Consider the following 25,655-nt stretch of genomic DNA (forward strand, 5'->3'; position numbering starts at 1 on the left):
TCTGTGTGGATTACAGGGGACTGAACTCTGTGACGAAGACCGATGCTCATCCTATCCCGAGGGCGGATGAGCTCATTGACCGGTTGGGAGCTGCCCAATATCCGAGTACCTTTGACCTTACATCCGGGTACTGGCAGATCTCCCTGACAGATGGAGCAAAGGAAAGGTCAGCCTTCTCCACACCTGAGGGTGACTACCAGTTCTGCGTGATGCCCTTTGGGCTCAAGAACGCCCCTGCCACTTTTCAGCGGCTGGTGAACCAGGTCCTCTCCGGGATGGAGGCTTTCTCGGCTGCTTACCTGGATGACATCGCCGTCTTAAGCAGCAGCTGGGAGGACCATTTGTGTCACCTTCAGGCTGTCCTTCAGGCCTTGCAGCAGGCGGGTCTGACGATCAAGGCCAGCAAGTGCCAGATCGGGCAGGGGTCGGTAGTGTACCTCGGTCACTTGGTGGGTCGGGGCAAGGTGCAACCACTCCAGGCCAAGATTGAAACCATCATGGCCTGGGAACCCCCCAAGACTCAGACGGAGGTCCGAGCCTTTCTGGGCCTCACCGGTTACTACCGACGCTTCGTCAAGGGGTATGGTACTATCGTGGCTCCCTTGACTGAGCTTACATCAAAGAAGCACCCTCGACGGGTAATCTGGACCAAGGTGTGTCAACGAGCCTTTGACACCTTGAAACAAGCAATGAGTGCTGCGCCTGTCCTCAGGGCCCCTGACTTCTCCTAAGAGTTCATCGTCCAAACGGATGCGTCGGAGCATGGCATCGGGGCAGTGCTGTCGCAGCTCAATGAAGAGGGTCTAGACCAACCTGTGGTTTTCCTATCCAGGAGACTACTCCCCCGGGAAAAGAGGTGGAGTGCGATCGAGCGGGAGGCTTTTGCGGTGGTGTGGGCTCTGAAGAAGTTGCGGCCATACCTGTTTGGCTCGCACTTCCTGGTTCAGACTGACCACCGGCCCCTCAGGTGGCTGATGCAAATGAGGGGCGAGAATCCTAAGTTGTTGAGGTGGTCCATCTCCCAACAGGGAATGGACTTTAGGGTGGAACATCGCCCAGGAGTGGACCACGCCAATGCTGACGGTCTCTCCAGGTATTTCCGCCTTAGTGAAGAGAACTCCCAAGGGATTGGGTAGCTCTCCCCACTTTCAGCTGGGGGGGACGCGTGTTAGACCTGCCAGCCCTTTGGCTGTCCCCTCCTCATTTTTCTTCCTTTGCCCTCTAATTTTTCTGTCCACTAGTTTTTTTTGGTGTTGACTTAGAGGCTCTGGGCGCCCCATTATCACTAATTGATAGTGTGGCGCAAGGTGCTTCCCTAAAATGGAGGGAGAGTGAGAGCTCCTCCACAAAATGGTGGCCTAAACTGTCAACTCAGAGCCTGGGCCATAGGCTGGCATGAGGGTTTCCAGAACCTTCTGGGCCACTCTAGACAGTCAAGGCCCAGGCTATATATAGAGGTGAGGTGCGACGGCCATTTTGTGTGAAGTGAGGTAGTCAGGAGCGAGGCATCTGGGTAGGGAGGTAGGTGCGCTGAGGGGGGAACTGACTGTTCTTAGGGCCTGTTTCCCCCCCCTCTCTTGACACTACCCTCTACCTAGTGACCTAGCCCTGCCTTCAGCCTCTTACCCTGGGATCACGTCAACCTTTTGTGCTCCCCATCTAGCCAGGACCCCTGAAGTGATCCGGGGGAGAGAGTTACCATCTCCGGTAGAGAACCTGACTTTTGACCTTATACTCTACATCCCCGCTGTTGCCCGGAACCCTAGAATAATCCGGATCGCTGAGGAAACGCCGGCTTCCCCGCTGAAGGAAGTGTGGGGGAAGTCCGGCGAGCTCTGCGCAAGCGCGGCGGTGAGGGGAAGTTGCCGGGCAGTGGAGGCCTGAGGATCTTTCCGCCCCTCCGCTGTCAGGAGAAATCCAGGAAGGAGTGGGGCGGGATCGAGGAAGGCTGGTTCAACCCCCAGGGAGGAGCTGACGTGGAGGGCCGACTCCAAAGCCTTCGGTTTCTAGGAGGGCTGCCAAGAGAGCACGGGAGGAGCTGGGCCTTGTGAGGAGCATGAGTGGGCTAAGGCGCAGAGTCAGCTGCGGAGGCTGATGCACGCCCCTGTGAGGTGGAACTCCCTGTGGGCCGGTTCTCACTACACTTGGACGCCGGCACTGTGAGGGAGCCAGTAGAGGAAAGGCTCTGCTACACACCCCCAACGATCGCCATAGGAACCAAGTAAGCGAGGGGGGAAGAAGGTGTGTTGGTGGAGAGTGACACGGCGGTTAATGGCACATTGTGGGGGTAAAACTCCATTCAGTCTGGGCCCAAATCGTGAAAGGTTGATCGGGGAAGGGGGGGGGACCCAGGAACTGAGGGTTGTGAGGTTCCCCTGCAAATGAGAGCACCGTAACTGAGGGAACTGAACTTTAAGAGACTGCTGCTGTCAGTAATGGGAGGAGGTTGGCAGGATTACAAGCTCCAGAAAAAGAAAATAAGGAAATCACCAGTCATCTAAGTAGAAAAAGAAAACCCAGAACTGCAACAAGTAAGGAGGTTAATTTGTGAAGGCAATACCTGATTGAATTGAGGGTACTATTCTGCCCTATTTAAGTGAAAATAACGTAAAGCCGATGCTTAAATGTTTATTTGCGAGACCAACTGTCGATATTCTATGCCTCAGCTGTCACCTCGTCCCCAGAAATATCGGTGCTGCAGAGCGGTTGACTAAACTTATTTTCTGCCAGTTAGCCTACAGCAGGGAGCCCATGCTGGTAATGTACTAATGAATGTAAATTGATAGGCTGGTAATGTACTAATGAATGTAAATTGATATGCCGGTAAGGGACTAGTGAATGTAAATTGATGTGACAAAGCAAAGTTCACTTATGCGTTTATTCGAGAAATCGTTGAATGCAATGTTTTAATGCCGGCAATCTGTGGGCAACATCTATAGTAGTGAATCATTGAACTGTATGTAACTAGGAAAAAAAAACAAGATATAAGGAAAGATAAAGCTTTTCTAACTTTTCTAATTCCTTGGTGTAGCGTCGTTTTTAGTGGTGGTACGCTGGAGTGCTGAGGTGAATGTGACGCAAGCACGACATGTTACTCTGGAGCAAGGCCTTTCCACCTGAGCCAAGCTACCGTAGGACTCTAGGTCTAACAGTCCCCAAACAGAAAGATAATCCAATATTGGTGAGGGGTATAATATCCAGGAGGGAGAAACTAAACATCTTCTTAGACAGTGTTGTAATTTTGATATTTGATGTAATGGAAGATCAAATTCTTTATGAAGCAGATCAAATGATTTTACCTCCCTATTTGATAAGACTTGATCAAGTGTATTGATGCCGCATGACATCCAAATAGACCATTGAAGTGCTTTACTATTTATTCAAATACTTTCATTGTTCCAAAGTGGAGCTTTATAATGCAATCGGTAAGAAGTTTGTGTTAATCGATGTGCTCGACGCCATGCTTGATAAGTAGCTTGCATCACTGGATGTGGAGGGTAAGAAGAACGTGGATATCTAATACCATAAAGAAAGTTAAGGCCATTGTTTCGATTCAGAAGAGAGTGTTCAATTTGAACCCACTGTGGAGGGTCGGTGTAGTTTGGGAGTAAATATACTAGTTGTGAAAGGTGTAGGGCTAAGGAATAATGTTCCAAAGATGGTAACCCCAAACCACCATAAGGACGTCGAGCCATTAGTTTGGTGGCAGCTCAGCGAGGACGGATAGGACCCCAAACAAAAGACCTAATAAAATTGTCTATTCGACGCAATGTAGATAAGGGACTAACTATCGGGAGCATTCCTAATATGCAAGTGAAGCGAGGCAAGGTGACCATCCCAATAGCATGCGCCCTTCCCCACACAGAAAAGCCTAAAAGAGACCATTTAGCAAAATCAATTTCCATTTGTGTTACAAGAGGATTGAGATCATCTGAAATCATATTGGATAGGCCTCTATTAACTAGAACTCCAAGATATTTAAATTGTGATGATTTCCAATAGAAAGGATGGCTATCTATTGAAGCTTTTGTGGTCCCAGGAGAAAGTGGAAGGGCCTCGCTTTTATCCCAGTTTACTTTGTAACCAGAATGAGCAGTAAAATTGTCAATAATTTCAAGTAAAGCTGATAAGGAACATATAAGATCTTTAAGCGTAAGAAGGATATCGTCAGCATACAGATATAATTTAGGATCACCGTGTGGCATAGGTATGACTTGTATTTGTGGCGAGTGTCGAATTAAAGAGGCAAGAGGTTCTATTGCTAATAGAAATAAAAGGGGAGAAAGGGGACAACCTTGACGGGTGCCTCTAAGAATTGGAAAAGGGTCTGAGAGAAAACCACCACAGTTAACTTGAGCTATTGGTTATCATATAGAAGACAAACTTTGGATATAAATGAATCACCCAGGCCAAAGAGTTTCATGGTTGCAAACAGGTATCGCCAGTCAATTCGATCGAATGCTTTTTCTGCATCTAATGATAGAGAAACAGCATATTTTCTGTGAACTCGTTTGCAGTCCATAAGGTGTGGGCCAAGGTTCGAAGGTGATTTCTAGATGAACGACCTGGAACAAAACCCACTTGTGATCTGTGTATAAGAGAAGGGATAACTTTGCGGAGGCGTGTTGCTAAAATACTTGCAAAGATCTTAATATCAGTATTTATTAATGATATAGGTCGATAACTACTACAGAGTAATGGATCTTTACCAGATTTAGGAATAACTGCAATTAATGCTTTATTAGAAATAGGACCAAGTGAATTTACTTGGACAGCTTCCTGAAAAGCAGAAAACAAGGTGTCAACTGTTTCTGATCCAGTCCATTTATAAAATTCCGCAGGAAAGCCGTCTTCCCCAGGAGATTTGTGGTAAGGTAATTTGGTAATGGCTGCAGCTATTTCGTCTTTGGTAATGATTCCGTCAAGGAAGGTTCTACCTTCTTCTGTAAGGGAAGGAAGATTGATGTCAGCAAGGTAGGCGGCTAATTGATCTTCGTTATATGACGTATCGGGAGAATAAAGATGTTTAAAAAAGATGCAAAGGTGTCAACAATTTCTTGCGGTTTTGTAAGGGTGTCACCCGTTTCACTACGTATTGCAGGAATGGCCGTAGCTGCTTCAAGTTGTTTCAGTTGGGCTGCGAGCAATCGACCTGCTTTCTCCCCTTGTTCATAGTGTCTACGCCTAAGGCGTTGTAGGGCATATTCTGCTTTGGAAGTATACAAGTTATTAATTTCCATTTTAGCAAGTTCTAATTTACGACGGTTGGGTATTGTAGGGTGGGATGAATATTGTCGCGTTAGGGAAATAATTTGAGTCTCCAACTCAATACGACGAAGTGACGCCAATTATTGGCTTCTGCTGCATCTCATTAATTGACCACAAATGGTTGCTTTAGCAGCTGCCCAAACAGTTCTATTAGAAGAAACTGAAAACTTGTTAATGTTCAAATAATCAGAGAGGTGAGAGCGCAGTAGGGTTTTACCTTTAGGTGGGCGATACCTTTGGATATTTAGACACCATGGTTTGCGGCCTGAAGAGATTAAACCTAATTCTAAGGCAAGAAGAACAGGCGCATGATCGGAGATTGCAGTTTCTAAGTTTTGGGAATAAGTGGTGTAACTAGTCATCGTATGTGAGATAAGAAAATAATCTATTCTGGATTGGGTGCCATGGGTAGAAGAGAGGAAGGTAAACTCCTGGTCCAATGGATGGCAAAGGCACCAGTGATCTATTAGTCCATGATCTGAGGTTATGTCGCTTAATAAAGCTCTATCCCCTTCATTACATTTGTCTAAAGGGCCTGTTCGATCTAATACAGGGTCACGCGCTGAATTCCAGTCACCACCAATTATATATTTGGATGCACCTATTTCAATCAACAGTCGATTTAAGCTAAGAAAAAATTAACGTTTGGCTCCTGTTGGGGCATACACGGAGCCTACACAAAGGATCTTGTCACCTATTTTTAGCTTTGCAAAAATGTATCTGCCCTCTGGATCAATCCAGGTTTTGATAACAGTAACAAGTAAGGATTTATGAAGTCGAATGGCCACTCCACATTTCCTTGGTTGAGCATCATTAAAAAGAGGCTGTGTTGTCAGACCACAATGTATAACCTTTCCTACCCAGTCTCTTCGTAGCTTAGAGGATTCTAAAGCATTCAGATGAGTTTCTTGTAAAAGTGCAATATCAGTCTTTTTAGTTTGTAGGTATGATAATACTTTTTTCCGTTTAATAAAATGTGTGAGGCCATGAACATTCCATGAAACGATACGCAGTGGATGAGAAGTGGAAGGGACACTAAATGCCATTTGTAAGTTGAGACGAAAGGATATTAATCTCTGAGAAGGAGCAGGGAATGGACGAGGAATAAGGATGAAAGAGAAAGCGTTGGACAAGGAGAAAGAATTCTCAGATGACTGACAATAGCTACTAGGATAGCTTCTGTTCTTTAGGGGTGTGCTTCAAAAGCATGCGACTAGTGCTCTATGCACTGCAGAATCCACACTGGTTTGTAGTTTCTGCATCATGTCGGTGGTGCTTCGCGAGCCACAGAGAGGCAGCTCTAATGAGACAATCATGAAGACATTCCACACTACAAATATCAGCAATATAGTAGCAGTGGCCATACATCTCTATTATAATTACATCCATTGCACCTTCTCCTAAATGCTCTAATAGCCTATGGACTCAATTCTTTGGCTAGGAAGAGGCTAGTGCAGTCGTTCTTAACCCACGGCCCAGGGACCCCTGCGAAGTCTACTCAGGGAGTCCACAACTGCTTAGAATATTAAATAATATTAATAAAGGAGTAAAATATACATAAATAAAGAAGCACATGTACAACTGGAACATTTTAAACGTTCTGTAAACATGAAAGAATTTGAAATTGGAAGTTAATACTCAAATTAGTATCTTCTGACTGATTCATGGGAGCAGTGCAAGTCTATCCAACAGAATGTAGTATGGACGATGAGTGACCTCAAATTAATATATAAATGCTCCAACCTCCCCATTACAATAACATTTTTGATTATTTTCTTATAGTGGTTTGTGAATTAAATTAAATATTCAATCATTTATTCGATGAAAGTTTGTCTGTGTAATTTTTGTGTATTATTTTGCACTTCAAATAATCGAAAATGCTTAGGCCAGGATCCCCGGCCTCCAGTAATGACTCAGTGGGGGTCCCCAGATTCTAATCGGGACTCAGTGAGGGTCCCTGGGTTCTAGTTATGATTATGTACGGGCCGACAGGGGTCAAAAGGTTAAGAATCACTGGGCTAGAGAGTTTTGATTTTCGTTGTTAACCTTCATATTATGTGCAGTTTACAGCTTTATGAATATTAAAATACTTTACTTTTCAGAACGTGCAGCACTGACTGAACATTCAGTAATTAGGGAGCTGAAGGGTATCCCTGCTTTCATTGACTATTGTCAGACACCATTCTCAACCCATGTCCAATGAGACTGCCCTGCTCTGCCCCTTGGGTCTTTAGACTAAGGTCTTCTGCAAACCTTTTTGCAAGTGATTGTCAACCAGACCATGGATTGAGGGAGCTCAATGGTCCCAAAGTTGGCTCCATGCACCTACTAGACTCACTCTTACTGGGCAGGAGGAATTCCGAAGGATGAGTTGCTAAGGCGAGTATGCAATGAGGCTGATTCAAAGTTCTGGTATTTCTTCTGCTATGCAGAACTTGCAGAAGCAAAAAAAGTGGAGACAATGCTCGTACATACCGAGGTGACAAGAGTACGGGGATCATTAGGTATACACTTGGATTATATATTAAATATAGATATTAATTTATCTGATCTTACCTCACAGCATCCAGTCTCTTGTTTTGTCGTATTAGTTCAATAAACTCCTGGATTCTAAGACTGAACTCCAGACAGCTCTGAAAGAATAAAAACAAAAAGTTGCCAGATAATGTTACTTGTTTTTCTATGCAGCTATCTCTGAGTGCAATGCTCAACAATCACAATTTATTTCTTTATAAATTAAGTAAATTGTGTAAAAACATATTGTATTCAAATTATTGCAATCCTACACAAATTAACTTCAGAAACCAGTAGTATAGTGAAGGAGCTTCCCTATTATAGTTACATGTAAACAAACACGCTGGCACTTAAAACACCACACAAGCTGTCAATGGTGGCTAGCATTAATAAATTATGGCAGGGCGCGATGGCGCACAACTCACCATAATACGGAGCGGGAGCATGACCAGGCTCTGCCTGGTTGTCCACGGGCATTAAAGGGAAGAACTTCCCTTCCTGCTCAGTGGAAAGCGATCCAACCAATCCTGGAAATACTCTCATCACCATGAGAGAAGCTCCAGGATTGGTTGGAGCATGCTAAACTAGGACTCATTTTGAGGCTGGGGGCCTGTGCCAGCAATCTTCAGACTGTTTCATAGCCTTTGGATTCTACAATGCGCATGCCGGGATGGTCGTCGCAAGACGGCCGGTCAATCCGAAATGCGCACTGTAGACCAGTGCAGTCATCCTGCACAGCGCGAGCCAGTGTGGTGGCAAATAAATAACATGACATTGACGAACAAGTTACTTACCTATGGTAATGCATTATCTGGTAGAGACTCCATCTGGCTGCAGATTCCTTACCTTTGAATTTCCCAGGCGTCAGGCTGGATCCAGAAACTTTTGCTGAGCAATACCCCTTGCGCACGCCTTTGGGTGGCTCCATTCTGCTCTGCATGATGATGTCGGCGTCGTTTATGAAATCGTGGTACCTATACAGGCGCCAGCCCAGGCACGCAGACATCAGTACTTTTCATCTTTTCTACCTCAGAAGCGCAGAGTCACGAAGTAACTGACATAGTTGTGTGCAAAACTAGGGCCCTGAACTGGGGAGTAACCCTTGCTCTACAACATTAGTCCGCACTGTGGGGAGGCATGGATGGAGCTGTAAGGAATCTGCAGCTAACCATAGTCACTACCAGATAATGTGTTACCGAAGGTAAGTAACTTGTTCATCTGAAAGAGACTTCTAGCTGCAGATTCCTTACCTTTGAATTAGATATCCAAGCCATACCATCCTAGTGGTGGGTTGCAGATCAATACTACAAACTAGGAAGTCCTGCAGAACTGAACGGGCAAAATGCCCATCTCTGCGGACTGGATTGTCCAAGCAGTAATGTGTGGCAAACGTGTGCAATGATGCCCACGTTGCTCCCTGACAGATGTCTAGGACTGGGACACCAGAGTTGAAGCCTTTCCCCAGGTGGAATGGGCCCTTAATCCCTCAGCGGGCTGCTTAAGCAGACCTTGAGAACAAAGCAGCGAGAGATGGTCCTTTTCTGCACTGCCCTTCCCTTCTTAGCTCCCACGTACCCAAAAAAGAGTTGGTCGTCCACCAGGAGCTCTTTTGTGAGGTCAAGGTAAAAGGACAACGCTCTTTTTGGGTCCAGTCGGTGGTGACGCTCCCCTTCCTCAGAGGGATGCGGGGGAGCAAAGAAGGTGGGCAATGTGATGGATTGACCCAGATGGAATGCGGTCAGAACTTTTGGCAAAAAGGAAGCCCGGGTGCGAAGCACCACTTTGTCTAGAAAAGACATCAGATAAGGAGGCGAGCAAGATAGCGCCTACAACTCACTCACCCTCCGGGCGGAAGTAATCACCACCAAGAAGGCTGTTTTGATGATCAATAGCCGGAGGAGAAAATTGTGTAAAGGCTTAAAGGGAGAGCACATCAGATAGGCGAGGACCAAAGTAATCACCACCAAGAAGGCTGTTTTGATGATCAATAGCCGGAGGAGAAAATTGTGTAAAGGCTTAAAGGGAGAGCACATCAGATAGGCGAGGACCAAATTAAGGTCCCACTGTGGCATAACAAAGGGCGTTGGTGGAAACAAATGAGACATCCATTTTTTTAAATCTATGTACAATAGGAGACTTAAAGAGAGAGGGCTGGTCTGGCATCCGCAAAAAAACAGAGCAGAAAGGTACCCCTTGAGAGTTCCCAAAGCAGAGCCCTGCGGGGAAAGGGTCAGAATGAACAAAAGAACAGTAGAAAGAGAAACAGAAAGAGGGTCAATAGACCTTTCAGTACAGTATAATACAAATTGTTGCCAACGGCAGACGTACACCGTCTTACTGGTGGGCCGCCTGGCCGCCAAAATTAAGTTGCATACTTCGAGAGGAAGGTCAAAAGTCATCAACTGCAACTGCTAAATCTCCATGCATGGAAGTGCAGAGTTGACAGGTTCAGGTGAAGGACGCTCCCCTGCTCTTGCGACAGTAGATCTTCCCGAAGGGGCAGCCAATCAGAGGATCAATGCTAATTTTCAGAAACTCTGGATACCAGACTCTCCTCACCCTGTCCAGAGCCACAAAAATGACTTGGGCCCGGTCACTTCTGATCTTCAGAACCCTGGGCAGGAGTGGTATGGGCAGACAGGCGCACATCAGGCCTGAGCTCCACACGTGACGTAAAGTGTCGCCAGGTGATAGCCGCCTTGGCAACTCTAGCGTGCATAACTGCTGACACTGAACGTTCTCTTCGGATGCGAACAAATCTAACCAAGGTTCTCCCCACTGCTGAAAGAGACCTTGCGCCACATCTGATTAGAGATGCCATTCGTGATCCGCTAGGCATCGACGGCTGTGATGTCCGCCCCTGGCATTCGGAGAACCTGCCAGGTGTTCAACCGCCAGGATTATGCTCTGCTATTCCAGCCATGTCCAGAGATGCAGTGCCTCTCGACAAAGGGTCCAACCCGCCCTGCTTGTTGCAGTACCACATGGCGGTGGTGTTGTCCATGAACACCTGCACTAACTTCCCCTTGACAGAGGGAAGAAATGCCTTCAAAAATTTTTGGGGAGCCCTGAATCCACCGGAGACCAGTGTCTCCTGATCTCCACCTCTCCCAGATGGCCACCCCATCCCAGAAGTGATGCATCTGTCACGACTGTGAGATCTGGTTGGGGAAGGGAGAGGGGTTGGCCATTGACCCAATCGTGGTTCGTCAAACACCACTGCAGATCTTGTGCAGTTCCTTCTGAGATCTGAACCACATCGGTGAGATTTCCCTGATGCTGCGCCCACTGGAATTTCAAGTCCCACTGTAGAGCTCGCATAAGACACCTGGCATGCTTTGCTAACAGGGTGCAGGAGGCCATGAGGCCCAACAGCCTCGGAGTTAGTCTCACCGAAATCCACGATAGAGGCTGAAACATCTGTATCATAGCCTGAATATCCTGGACTCGCTGCTTGGAAGGATAACCCAAAACTGCACTGTGTCCAGAACAGCTCTGATGAAAGGGAGCATCTGAGAAAGAATCAGGTAGGACTTTGGCACATTTATAAAGGAACACAGCGAATGCAGAAGGTTCGCCGTAGTGTGAAGGTGGGAGACAAATGCCTGGGGTGAGGACGCCTTCAACAGTCAGTCGTCGACTTAGGGGAAGAGTATCATCCCTAACCTGCACAGGTGAGCTGCGACCACCGCCAACACCTTGGTGAACACCCGAGGGGCGCTGGTAAGGCCGATGGAGAGCATGGAAAACTGAAAGTACTTGCGGCCTACCTTGAACAGCAGGTAACGCCTGTTGCCCGGTATAATGAGGATGTGAAAATAAGCATCCTGCAGGTCCAAAGCTACCATCCAGTCTCCTTGGTCTAGGGCAGACAAGACCTGAGCCAGAGTGAACATCTTGAATTTCTCCTTACGGTCCAAAGATCTAAAATGGGCCGTAGCCCCTTATTCTTCTTTGGAATCATAAAGTAGGGGGAAGAACAGCCACTGCCTACTTCTGAAACCGGGACCCTTTCTATAGCTCCCTTGGACAAGAGAACTGTAACTTCCTCCTTGAGCAAATTTAAATGATCTTCCGTCAGCCGTTCCTGAGTTGGCAGAATGGGAGGAGGAAAGGAAGAGAATAGCCCTCCTGAATGATCTGCAAGACCCACTTGTCCGACGTTATGGACCTCCAGTGGGGGAGATGATGATGGATTCTCCCGCCGAATGGAGTGGTCTTGCAGAGTCACACTAGGAGTGCTAGGAGCCTGCGGCTGCTGAGGGTAGGGTGGCCGACAACTTCTGGTTTACATTCCTAGGCCGGAATTGTTAGACGGACCGGGAGGGTCGGCCGAGGACAGGGGGAGAGGTCTCCGGGGAGAGCCGTCTCCAGCGATCGTACAGATGAATAACTTCCCCCCCACAGATATACACCACACAAGGATAAGATTTAGCGTTCTTTATAGGTGATTTCTTAAGGTACGATGAAAGGGTACAAGGAGGTCTGGACTCAGGGGTCCCCTCGATTAGAGTCTCTTGGTTTGGGGAAAGGGGGTAGCGGGACAGTCTGGTTACCAATCTGGTAGCTGAGATGGTATGGTGGATAGCTCACAATCCTCGAGCTCGGTGTTCTAGCTTGGACGGGCCGCGGCAGCAGGTCCCGGAGAAGATGGTCGTTACACGGTCCGCGGCGGCGCCAGCAGGTCCCGGTGAAGGTGGTCGTTACACGGTCCGCGGCAGTGCCAGCAGGTCCCGATGAAGGTGGTCGTTACAACGGTCCGCGGCAGCGCCAGCAGGTCCCGACGAGGATGGATGATGCAGAAGGCCGCGGCAGCGCCAGCAGGCAGGACGATAGTTCACAAGGCAGGGCTACGGCAGCGCCAGTAGTCCGTCAAGGCTGAGTTCTCTCGGTGTCTCTCGACTCCAGGATACAACTGCCTTCCTGCTCTGGAGCTGCCCTAGTTATAGGTCTGGCGCCCTTTGATGTCCGGACCCTCGCACTTGGAGGTCGGGGGGTCCGGGATGAGGGAGTCCAGACACCCAGCAGGGGGGTGGAGCCAGCGCCTGGGGGAGCTGGAGGGTGATCGGCACCTGGCGGGGGAGAGCCCTCGACGCTTCTTTCTCCCATTGACCTGCCAAGTGGTCCGTTCACCTCCTGGGTGGATAGTGGTGCCGGGATGTCGGGGCCGGCCAGGCCCCGGGTTAGGGTCGAGCCGAGGCCATGCGGCCTCGTGGCGCAGCGCCCAAGATGGCGGCTGATCCGGCCGGGGGAGCCGGTAGTGGTTCGGCCCCATGATACATGGCTGTCCGGGGGCAGGAGTTCCGTTGGGAGACGGGGTGCGGGTTGCCCTTGGGGGTAACACCTGGGAGTCCGGGTCTTGGGCCCTGTCATGCGGGGAGGGAGCAAGCCCTTCATGTGGCCTGTCCAACATGCGTCCCCCCCAGCTGAAGGCGGGGAGAGTCACCCATCCTCTTGGGGACTCTCCTCGTCGAGGCGGAAAAAGCGTGACAGGCCATCTGCGTTGGCGTGGTCTTGGCCCGGTCGATGTTCCACAGTGAAGTCCATTCCCTGCAGGGAGATGGACCAGCGCAATAGTTTTGGGTTTTCCCCCCGCATCTGCATTAGCCACTGCAGGGGTCGATGATCGGTTTGCACCCGGAAGTGGGTACCGAAGAGATAGGGCCGGAGCTTTTTGAGGGCCCACACCACTGCGAAGGCCTCCCTCTCGATTGTGCTCCAGCGCTGTTCTCGGGCCAGGAGGCGTCTGCTGATGAAGGCCACCGGCTGGTCAAGACCCTCGGGGTTCAGCTGGGAAAGAACCGCCCCGATGCCGTGGTCGGAGGCGTCCGTTTGTACAATGAATTCCCGACTGTAATCGGGGGCCTGGAGCACAGGGGCGGTGCACAGGGCGGCCTTCAGCTTCTCGAAGGCCGCTTGACAGTCGGGGGTCCAGTTAATCTTCTTCGGGTGGTTTTTGGACGTGAGACCCGTGAAGGGCCCCACAATGCTGCCATAGTCCCTCACGAACCGCCGGTAGTAGCCGGTGAGTCCCAAGAAGGCTCGGACCTCGGTCTGCGTGACTGGGGGTTGCCAGGACTGGATGGCAGCAATTTTGAGTTGCAGAGGGGCCACCAGACCGCTTCCCCCCTGGTGTCCGAGGTAGGTCACGGACCCCTGACCAATTTGGCACTTGCCGGCCTTAATCGTGAGGCCGGCCCGCTGGAGGGCCTGCAGGACCTCTTGGAGGTGGTGGAGGTGGTCGGACCAGTGGCGGCTGTACACAGCGATATCGTTCAGGTAGGCGGCGCTGAACTCTTCGAGCCCCGCCAAGACCTGGTTCACTAGACGTTGAAAAGTAGCTGGGGCATTCTTCATGCCGAAGGGCATGACCTTGAAGTGGTAGTGGCCATCGGGGGTAGAAAAGGCGGACCGTTCCTGGGCCCGGGGTGTGAGACCGATCTGCCAGTAGCCCGCGGCCCCCAGGCGGTCGATCAATTCATCCGCTCGGGGGATAGGATGAGCGTCGGTCCTGGTGACAGCGTTCAAGCCCCGATAGTCGACGCAGAATCGGAGTTCAGGAGTGGTGCCGGGGGCAGCGGCTTTGGGGACCAGCACGACCGGGCTGGCCCAGGGGCTGTCCGAGGGCTCGATGACCCCGAGCGTGAGCATCTTGGATACTTCCTCTTGGATGCAGGCCCGCACCCGATCTGGTACGCGGTAGGCCCGGTGTCGGATAGGGGGACTGTCCCCAGTGTCCACGTCGTGCAAGCACCAAGGGGTGATCCCTGGGGTGAGGGAAAACAGAGTAGCAAACTGCAGCAGGAGGTCCCGGCAGCCCTGGCGTTGCTCTGGGGTGAGGGCATCGGAGAGCCGGACCCCGTCCACGGAACCGTCGTTCTCCTGGGTCTTCAGGAGATCAGGGAGGGGCTCGGAGTCTTCTTCCGCCCCACTGTCTGTAGCCATCAGGAGGCTGAGTTCCGAGCGCACAAAGTGGGGTTTGAGTCTGTTGGTGTGGAGGACCCGGAGGGGGTTCCGGGGGGACTCCATGTCGATGAGGTAGGTGACGGGGCTCTTGCGTTCGACCACTTTGAAGGGCCCCGTCCACTTATCTTGCAAGGCACATGGTTCGGTGGGGGACATCACCCACACTTGTTGACCAGGTTCGAATTCGACGGAGGAGGCATTCTGATCGTACCATTTTTTCATGTCCTCCTGACTGGCATCGAGATTCGCTTTTGCCATTTCCCTGAAGCGCCGGGTCTGATTGCGTAGTGCCAGGAGGTACTTGAAGACGTCTGGAGGGGTCTTTAGGGGGGCCATCTCCCAACCTTCTTTGACTAGGCTGAGGGGCCCTCGCACAGGGTGCCCGTACAGGAGTTCGAAAGGGCTAAAGCCGAGGGACTTCTGGGGAACTTCTCGATAGGCGAAGAGGAGGCACGGAAGTAGTACATCCCACTGGCGACGGAGGGGCTCTTCCAATCCCCCAATCATTCCCTTGAGTGTGCGGTTGAATCGCTCAACTAGTCCGTTCCCTTGAGGGTGATAGGGGGTCGTGAATCGGTAGGTGACCCTGCACTGTTGCCAGAGGGACTTCATATATTTCGAGATAAAGTTTGTGCCTCGGTCGCTGACGACTTCTCGGGGGAAGCCCACCCGGGAGAAGATCCCCATTAGGGCCCGGCCGACCACCGGAGCTGTTACAGTTCGCAGGGGCACAGCCTCGGGGTAGCGGGTGGCGTGGTCCACCAGTACCAGGATGAACCGATGTCCTTGTGCTGTGCGGGGGTCCAGGGGCCCCACAATGTCTATTCCTACCCTCTCGAACGGGGTGGTGACCACTGGGAAGGGTTGCAGAGGTGCTTTGAGCTTGCGGCCGCTCTTCCCGCTGGCCTGGCACGTGGGGCAGGACCGGCAGTGGTTGAGGACGTCGTTCCGCATCCTCGGCCAGAAAAAGTGGGTCACCAGGCGACTGTAGGTTTTGTCCTGGCCCAGGTGTCCAGCCAGGGGAACATCGTGGGCCAAAGTTAGCAGGAAGTCTCTGAAGCGGAGGGGCACCACCAGCACTCGACTGGCCCCTAACTCCGCGATTCTTTGTTCACTGTATAGCAGGTCGTTATCCCAATAGACCCAATGGGTTCCGGTGGAGTCCCCTGCGCTCTGGGCGCTGGCGGAGTCCCTCGAGGGAGGGGCAGGTCTTCTGTTCCTGGCGGAACTGTTCCTGTGTGGGCCCCCCTTCTTGACGCCACTGAGCCAGGCCGGGAAGGTCCTGGGGCTGGGCGACCCCTTCGGGCGTTGGCTCTGGGGGGTCGGTATGGTCGTTGTCCTCTACTGGAGCGACCGGGGGAGGAGGTGCTGGCCATTCTGGTTCTTCTGGTCGGGGGACGGCACGGGCGGCCATGGACCGGGTGGTTACGCATGCCCAGTCCGGGAGGCCCAGCATCCCCAGGTGCTCTCTTCTTTCGACGGCGGCCCACGGGGAACTCTCAAGGTCATTCCCCAGGAGACAGTCCACGGGGGCATCATCCCGGACCGTTACCTTCAACAGGCCGGAGACCCCTCCCCATTCGAAGGGGACGCAGGCCATCCGACACAGACTTTCGGAATTGTCGGCTGAGCGGACGGGGCAGAGAATGTTCGGCAGGATCTGCTCTGGTTTCACCAGGTGACAGCGGACGGCCGTCACACTGGCCCCTGTGTCACGTAGGGCTTCGGCCCGGCGCCCATTAATGTTCACCCACTGGCCATATTTCCGGGTGTTGGCGGGTAGGGGAGCCCGCGGGACCATGTCTTTTCCCCCTAGGCACGCTAGAACCATGGCGGCCGGTTCCCACTCTTGTTGTGCCTGCTCATATTCTTCCTGTTCCTCGGAGATTTGTTCTCCACCCAGGGCGGCGGCAGCTACCTGGTGGGGCTTTGGCGTTTGGTTCTGCGGGCAGCTCGGGTCATTGGCGTAGTGGCCGACTCGCTGGCATCGGTGACACGTGACGTTGGCTCGGAACCCCGGGCGCATCGGGGGGTTGCCCCGGCCGGCCGGGGGCGGGGTGCTTGCCGCGGGAGTGGCCGGGACGGTGTCTCTCCCTCGCCCCTGGCCTCCTCCTCCTCCTCGGGGATGGTGCTGACCTTGGTTGTTTCGGTTTTGCTCGTGTGGCCCTCTCCGGCCCACTCGGGTGCTTTCCCACCGGTCAGCTTCGGCGGCGAGTTGCCGTGGGTCAGTCAATTTACTGTCGAGGAGGCGCTGCCTGAGCTCGACGAAGCAGTTGTTAGACAGGTGCTCCCACACCATAAGATTAAAGAGTTGCTCGTAGGTCGTTACGTGGCTTCCCTTGATCCAACCCTCGAAGGCTCGGCTGAAATAGTTGACATATTCCACCCAAGTTGTACCCGGGATCCGGGTGCAGTCTCGGAACGTCTGGCGGTACATTTCGGGTGTGAGCCCATATCGGGTGAGGAGGGCCGCCTTCATGTGGTCATAGGATGACATCTGATGGTCTGGGAGCTGCAGTAGGGCATCGCGGCCTTCTTTGATGAACCTCCCCCATAGGCCGGCTCCCCAGTCACTCCGATCGATCCGGTGGGAGGTCATGGCGATCTCGTAGGCTTTGAACCACTGTTGTATGTCGTCCTCTCGGACATACTCTCGGACAACATCCTTGGGGATGTGGACTTTCTTCTCGGTTGCTCCCGGGGTGTGCGGTCGCTCAGGCACCCTGTTGGACCCGGCCTCGTAGAATGGCCCTCCGTGCCCCCGCACCACCGAAACCTGGTGCCTGCAGCCCAAGCACGCGGCCCAGCCGACCTTTCCCACCAGGACACCTGCACCAACCCCGGACATCCCCGTCCATGGCCTCTCTCCTTTCGGCCACCCCGGGCCCGCGTGCCCACTCCCTGCAACAAGATGGCCGCCCGGCTCCAGCGCGACCCGGGCCTCGAGGCGCCACTCCGGCTGGAGGACATCACGCTTCCAGGGGATGAGAGAGGGAGGAGCAGTTTCTATCGCACCTCTGAACTCCCCTGGGACGATGGGTTTCGATCGGCCCTCCGGCCTCCCTGCGGGCTGGCTCCGTGCCTGCTGGGTGTCTGGGACTCCTCCCGACCCGGCCCTGAAAGGATCAAAAAGACAATAGCAGGAAACCCCGACAAGCGGCCCCCAGGTGACAAGACCCCTGCCTGCGCAGACTCCGGACATCAAAGCGGGGTCGACCTATAACAAGGGGTGCTCTGAGACTGTCCGGCAGATTCGACGCTGGAACAACGAGAGCCTGCTGACGTGGTCGCGGCTCCTGGAACTTGAACCCACCTGAGCCCTGCTGAGTGACTCGCGGCTCCCTGAAGATCGTAAGACCTTCGAACTTGTACCTGAGCCCTGCTGAGTGACTCGCGGCTCCCTGAAGATCGTAAGACCTCCGAACTTGTACCTGAGCCCTGCTGAGTGACTCGCGGCTCCCTGAAGATCGTAAGACCTCCGAACTTGTACCTGAGCCCTGCTGAGTGACTCGCGGCTCCCTGAAGATCGTAAGACCTCCGAACTTGTACCTGAGCCCTGCTGAGTGACTCGCGGCTCCTTGAAGATCGTAAAGACCTCCGAACCTGTACCTGCGCCCGCTGAGTGACTCGCGGCTCCCCCAGACTCTCACGGTCCCGCCGGACCCCGACTCCGACCACGTATCCCCCAGCTCGAGGATTGTGAGCTGTGCGCCGGATACGTCCCTGCTTGAACCGTTACCAGAGACAGTCCCGCTACCCCCTACCTTTCCGAGACTCTTGAGCCCGTGCTCACCTTGTACATATTTGCAGTGATACCTATTTGATAAAGCTTGTTTCTGAGAATACCCAGTGTGGTCTCTCTGTGTCGTGTGGTGCCAGAAGTACGATCCTAGTTGCGAGATTCCTCCCCCCTGGGGAATCTCTCGTCAGTGCCCGGCTACAATACTACACGGGTGGGACTCAGGGAAGTCAGGACCCCTTTCCGGGCTCCTCTGAGGTCGCCGTCTAACATTGGTGGCAAGCGACGGGATTCGGGCCCATCACCTAGAGATCGTACAGTGAACAACGGACGCACGACCAACAAAGATGGCAGAAGGAAGCGCCATGAGCTCCGCAGAAACCAACGCCAACAGAGTGTTCCAGGTGGAGCATCTGGAAGAATACACACACAAAGAGCTAAAACAATTTTGCAAAGAACTTAAAATCGCTACCACTGGCCTCAACACTAAGGAAGACTTGCAGGAAGCACTGAAAACTTGGGTGGAGACCGGGGCATCCCGCCCGGAAGGCACGGGGGAGCGCCCCGACGAAGCCGAACCCCCTCCAAGTGAAAGCAGCGACAATCAGGTGCGAGGCATTGTACCAGACGGGGGCCTATCCCCGGGAGAACTCGCGGACAGAGAGAGAAGCCGCAGTCATGAACTCGAGTTAGCCAAACTCAAAATCGAGGGCGAATTGAAGTTAGCGGAGAAAAAGCTAGCGGTAGAGCAAATGCGCGTACAAGGCGAACTGGAAGAAAAGAAGCTCCAACGGGAGCACGAAGGAAGAAAGCTCCAACTAGAGCACGAACGCAGCTTAAAAGAACTCGAGCTCAAGGCCCGAAATGAGGACGGGAGGCCCTCGGGGAACCGAGAGACGGCCCCCCCAGCGGAACAGAAGGTCCACATCCCCAAGGATGTGGTCAAAGAATATTATAAAAACGATGACATTCTGCAATGGTTTCGGGCCTACGAGGTCGCCATGACCTCCCATCGGATTCCACAGAAGGACTGGGGGGCGGGGTTGTGGAGGCGGTTTCTGAGCGAAGGAAGGGACACCCTGCTCGACCTACCCCTCTCCCTGCAGACCTCCTACAGCCACATGAAAGAGGCTCTCCTCACAAGATACGGCCTCACCCCAGAAATGTACCGCCAACGGTTCCGGGACTGCAGGAGGATCCCGGGCACCACCTGGGTGGAGTATGTAAACTTTTTTAGTCGGGTCTTCGATGGGTGGGTCAAGGGCAGCAAGGTCACCACCCTTGCCGAACTCACTGACCTCATGTTATGGGAACATCTGGCTGCGAACTGCTTCGTAGAGCTACGTCAACATCTGCTGGATAGCAAGCTCACAGATCCCCGGAAGCTGGCTGTGGAGGCCGACCGCTGGACCAACACCCGGGTCTCCCGGGGCATGGTAGGAGAGTACCCCCGAACCAGTCAGGGACCACCCCGCCAGAGAGGGGGAGGGAACCAGGGAGGGCCGAGAGAGTCCCAGCCTAGCCCCCCGAAGACACCACCTCCACCTTTCCCGGCGCCCCCCCCACCAGTAACAGGGCCCCCTGGGAGACGAGGACACCGGGTGACCGTCACATGTTTTCGTTGCCAGAAACCCGGGCACTACGCCAATGACCCAGAGTGCCCCATGGCCACCCAAGTCACCCCTGCGAGACAGATAGCCAACGTAGCCCTGGGGGAGGAGGTTGAGGAAGCCGAGGAGTGGGAACCCGCCGCTATGGCCCTAGTATCCCTGGGAGATAGGGAAATGATCCCTGGTAGCCTCCTACCGTCCAACACACAGAAATATGGGCAGCTCGTCAAGATCAATGGCCACCAGGTAGAGGCCCTGCGGGACACCGGGGCCAGTATCACCGGTGTCCTCAGGCACCTAGTTCCCGAGGAGCAGATCCTCCCCAATGTCTTTTGCCCCGTAATATCTGCAGACAATAGGGAAAGTATGTGTCAGGTAGCCCTGGTGCCATTTGAGTGGGGAGGGGTGATAGGTAAACTCATGGTGGCCGTAAGAACCTCCCAGCCGGTCGACTGCCTCTTAGGGAACGACCTGGAGAGTTCTCCCTGGAAGCACGTAGAGCGCAAGGCCCACCTAGGAATGATGGGACTCCCCGAGTGGGTGTGTGCCACCACCCGATCTATGACAGCCCGACTCACTCCCCGGAGAGAAGTCGAGGGCACCCCGGTCGAAGAAGCCCGTACCGTCCCCGCCGAGGGTCCTCCCGTTCCCCCATCGGAAGGGTCCGTCGCCAGCGACGAACCCGCACCATCCGACCCCGCCCCGGTCCCCGAGTTGGGGGATCTACCCGAGTTGGCCCATTGGCGCCACGAGGGCGGGCCCACCCGGGAAGAATTTTGCTGGGAGCAATCCACCTGTCCTTCCCTGGTCGGGCTGCGGCGCCAGGCCGAGGGCCAAGCCGCAGGTGACCAGACAGGAACGCACCGAATCTATTGGGAGAATAACATCCTGTATAGTGAGCAGAAATCAGTGGAGCTGGGATCCGGACGGGTACTGGTGGTACCCCTCCGCTTCCGGGATTTCCTCCTGGGCTTAGCCCACGATGTCCCCCTCGCCGGTCACCTGGGTCAGGACAAGACCTACAGCCGTCTCGTGACCCATTTTTATTGGCCTAAGATGAAAGCAGCGGTAGAGGCACACTGCAAGTCCTGCCCCACGTGCCAAGCCAGTGGGAAGAGTGGGGGGAAGCGCAAGGCTCCCCTCCAACCCTTCCCGGTCGTCAGTACCCCCTTCGAACGAGTTGGAATCGACATCGTGGGGCCACTGGACCCCCCCACCTCCCAAGGTCACCGTTTCATCTTGGTCCTAGTAGACCACGCCACCCGCTATCCAGAGGCTATTCCCCTGCGCACCATTACGGCCCCCGTGGTGGGCCGGGCCCTGATGGGGATCTTTTCCAGGGTGGGTTTCCCCCGCGAGGTCGTGAGCGATCGCGGCACTAATTTTATATCAAGGTATATGACGTCCCTGTGGCAACAATGTGGGGTGTCCTATAAGTTCACCACCCCGTACCATCCCCAAGGGAACGGCCTAGTAGAGAGGTTTAATAGGACTTTGAAAGGGATGATCGCTGGCCTAGAAGAGCCCCTCCGGCGTAAGTGGGACGTCCTGCTCCCCTGCCTCTTGTTCGCTTACCGGGAGGTCCCCCAGAAGTCCTTAGGGTTCAGCCCGTTTGAATTACTCTATGGGCACCCCGTCCGAGGTCCCCTCAGTTTGGTTAAGGAAGGGTGGGAGGCAGCACCCCAGACCACCCCCCGAGATGTGTTCCAATATGTCCTGGCCCTCCGGAACCAGACCAGGAGGTTCCGAGAACTGGCCGAGACCAACCTGGAGGCGAGTCAAGAAGAAATGAAGCGCTGGTACGACCAGAATACTACTCTGGTCGAGTTCCAGCCGGGCCAGCAGGTGTGGGTCATGGCCCCCGTGAAGCCTGGCGCTCTCCAGGACCGATGGACTGGGCCCTACAAAGTGGTTGAGAGGAAGAGCCAAGTCACCTACTTGGTGGACGTCCAGTCGCCTCGGGATCCCCTCCGGGTCCTGCACGTGAACCGCCTCAAGCCTCACTTCGTGCGGACAGAACTGAGCCTCCTGCTGGCCACCGATGACGGGGCCGAAGATGAGTCGGATCCCCTCCCGGACCTCCTGTGTGTCAAGGAGCAGGATGGCTCCGTGGAGGGAGTGAACCTCTCCCCAGCCCTCACTGCCCAGCAACAAGCGGACTGCCGCCAGCTCCTCAGGCAATTTTCCGACCTCTTCTCCCTGACCCCCCGGGTCACCAACTGGTGTGTTCACGATGTGGACACCGGGGACAGCCCGCCGGTGAGACACCGAGCCTACCGGGTTCCTGACCGGGTCCGGTCCTGCATTCAAGCTGAAGTCTCGAAGATGTTGACCCTGGGGGTGATCGAGCCCTCTGACAGTCCCTGGGCCAGCCCCGTGGTCCTGGTTCCGAAGGCAGCAGCCCCCGGTGTCGCCCCCGAGCTCCGGTTCTGCGTGGATTACCGGGGGCTCAATGACGTTACCCGAGCCGATGCCCACCCCATTCCACGAGCTGACGAGCTCATTGACCGACTAGGGGCCGCCCGGTTCCTCAGCACTTTCGACCTCACCTGCGGCTACTGGCAGATTGCGCTCACCGAAGGGGCCAAGGAGAGGTCTGCTTTCTCCACCCCCGATGGGCACTACCGCTTCCGCGTGATGCCCTTCGGGATGAAAAATGCCCCGGCCACTTTCCAGAGACTGGTAAATAGGGTCCTGGCCGGGCTAGAACAGTTCAGCGCGGCCTATCTGGACGACATCGCTGTCTTCAGTTCAGAGTGGAGTGAGCACCTCCAGCACCTCCGGAGAGTGCTAACCGCCCTACGCCAGGCAGGCCTCACCGTAAAAGCCAGCAAGTGCCAGATCGGGCAAGGATCCGTAGTCTCCCTGGGGCACCAAGTCGGGAGTGGCCAGGTCGCTCCTCTACAGCCAAAGATCGACGCCATCCTGGCCTGGGACCCACCCATCACCCAAACGGAAGTCCGAGCCTTTCTGGGACTCACGGGCTACTACCGCCTATTCATTCGGGGGTATGGCAGCCTGGTCGGCCCCCTCACTGAACTCACGTCTAAAAAACAGCCAAAGAAGGTGCAATGGACGGCTGCCTGCCAGGAAGCTTTCGATGCTCTAAAAAAGGCCATGTGCACTGCCCCCGTCCTCCAGGCTCCCGACTACACCAAGGAGTTCATAGTCCAGACCGATGCCTCCGAGCATGGCATTGGGGCCGTCCTGTCCCAAATGAATGATCAAGGCCTAGACCAGCCCGTCGCCTTCCTCAGTCGGCGGCTGCTACCCCGAGAACAGAAGTGGAGCACCATAGAGCGCGAAGCCTTTGCCGTGGTCTGGGCACTAAAAAAACTACGACCCTACCTGTTCGGCACTCATTTCAGGGTCCAAACTGACCATCGGCCCTTGCGATGGCTCATGCAGATGCGAGGAGAAAACCCCAAGCTACTGCGGTGGTCAATCTCCCTCCAGGGAATGGACTTCACCGTAGAACACCGCCCTGGTACGGACCACGCCAACGCTGACGGCCTCTCCCGGTTCTTCCGCCTCAGCGAAGAGAACCCCCCAAGGTGATGGGCAGTTCTCTCCGGCTTTCAGCTGGGGGGGGACGCGTGTTGGACCCGGCCTCGAAGAATGGCCCTCCGTGCCCCCGCACCACCGAAACCTGGTGCCTGCAGCCCAAGCACGCGGCCCAGCCGACCTTTCCCACCAGGACACCTGCACCAACCCCGGACATCCCCGTCCATGGCCTCTCTCCTTTCGGCCACCCCGGGCCCGCGTGCCCACTCCCTGCAACAAGATGGCCGCCCGGCTCCAGCGCGACCCGGGCCTCGAGGCGCCACTCCGGCTGGAGGACATCACGCTTCCAGGGGATGAGAGAGGGAGGAGCAGTTTCTATCGCACCTCTGAACTCCCCTGGGACGATGGGTTTCGATCGGCCCTCCGGCCTCCCTGCGGGCTGGCTCCGTGCCTGCTGGGTGTCTGGGACTCCTCCCGACCCGGCCCTGAAAGGATCAAAAAGACAATAGCAGGAAACCCCGACAAGCGGCCCCCAGGTGACAAGACCCCTGCCTGCGCAGACTCCGGACATCAAAGCGGGGTCGACCTATAACAAGGGGTGCTCTGAGACTGTCCGGCAGATTCGACGCTGGAACAACGAGAGCCTGCTGACGTGGTCGCGGCTCCTGGAACTTGAACCCACCTGAGCCCTGCTGAGTGACTCGCGGCTCCCTGAAGATCGTAAGACCTCCGAACTTGTACCTGAGCCCTGCTGAGTGACTCGCGGCTCCCTGAAGATCGTAAGACCTCCGAACTTGTACCTGAGCCCTGCTGAGTGACTCGCGGCTCCCTGAAGATCGTAAGACCTCCGAACTTGTACCTGAGCCCTGCTGAGTGACTCGCGGCTCCTTGAAGATCGTAAAGACCTCCGAACCTGTACCTGCGCCCGCTGAGTGACTCGCGGCTCCCCCAGACTCTCACGGTCCCGCCGGACCCCGACTCCGACCACGTATCCCCCAGCTCGAGGATTGTGAGCTGTGCGCCGGATACGTCCCTGCTTGAACCGTTACCAGAGACAGTCCCGCTATGGGACTCAGGGAAGTCAGGACCCCTTTCCGGGCTCCTCTGAGGTCGCCGTCTAACACACCCCCGGTTCTTTATTCTGTTTCAGAAGTTCTATTTCCGCCAGTTTGCGCTCGTGTTCGAATGTTAGTCTTTTTTCTTCGAGCTCTCTCTGCCTCTGTTTTTCTTCCCGTTCTTCTCAGAGCCGCAGATGTTCTAGGTTTAGTTTTTGCTCGGCTAATTTTAGTTCACCGTCCATCTTGAGTCGTGCCATTTCCAACTCATGTAATCTGCTTCTTTCTCTTTCTTGGATCTCTTCCTGCGAGAGGCCCGTTCCTCGCTCCTCGGGAGCTGTGGCGTTCCCCTCCGGTGCTGCACCGTTTTGGTCTGGGGATCCGGCGACCCCGGTTTCCGCCCACGACTCAATGGCGTGCTTCAAATCGTCTTTGGTACTCAGGCCGGTGGTAGCAATGCCTAGTTCCATGCAGAATTGTTTAAGTTCGCGATGGCTATACTCTTCCAATTTATCCATCTGGAATTTCTCGGTGGATCCGCTCTCTTTGGTTGACATCGTGGTTTTGTCGTGGGGTGAGCTACTCTCTGTACGATTACGCGTTGATTCGGATCGAGCCGCTGGCCACCAATGTTAGACGGACCGGGAGGGTCGGCCGAGGACAGGGGGAGAGGTCTCCGGGGAGAGCCGTCTCCAGCGATCGTACAGATGAATAACTTCCCCCCCACAGATATACACCACACAAGGATAAGATTTAGCGTTCTTTATAGGTGATTTCTTAAGGTACGATGAAAGGGTACAAGGAGGTCTGGACTCAGGGGTCCCCTCGATTCGAGTCTCTTGGTTTGGGGAAAGGGGGTAGCGGGACAGTCTGGTTACCAATCTGGTAGCTGAGAAGGTATGGTGGATAGCTCACAATCCTCGAGCTCGGTGTTCTAGCTTGGACGGGCCGCGGCAGCGCCAGCAGGTCCCGGAGAAGATGGTCGTTACACGGTCCGCG

The 25,655-nt window shown here is 54.1% G+C and overlaps 1 protein-coding gene across 1 annotated transcript in view; it reads right to left on the reverse strand.

The window, feature by feature from the left end:
* MAEA (macrophage erythroblast attacher, E3 ubiquitin ligase) overlaps positions 1 to 25,655 on the reverse strand; it is a 391,495-nt gene that overhangs the window by 165,178 nt on the left and 200,662 nt on the right. Inside the window, exon 5 of the mRNA XM_085642591.1 lies at positions 7,825 to 7,901. Coding sequence (XP_085498717.1) covers positions 7,825 to 7,901 — 77 coding nt within the window. The remainder of the gene's footprint in view (positions 1 to 7,824; positions 7,902 to 25,655) is intronic.

The sequence above is a fragment of the Triturus cristatus genome, chromosome 2_2 (assembly GCF_964204655.1).
Source record: "Triturus cristatus chromosome 2_2, aTriCri1.1, whole genome shotgun sequence".
NCBI lineage: Eukaryota > Metazoa > Chordata > Amphibia > Caudata > Salamandridae > Triturus > Triturus cristatus.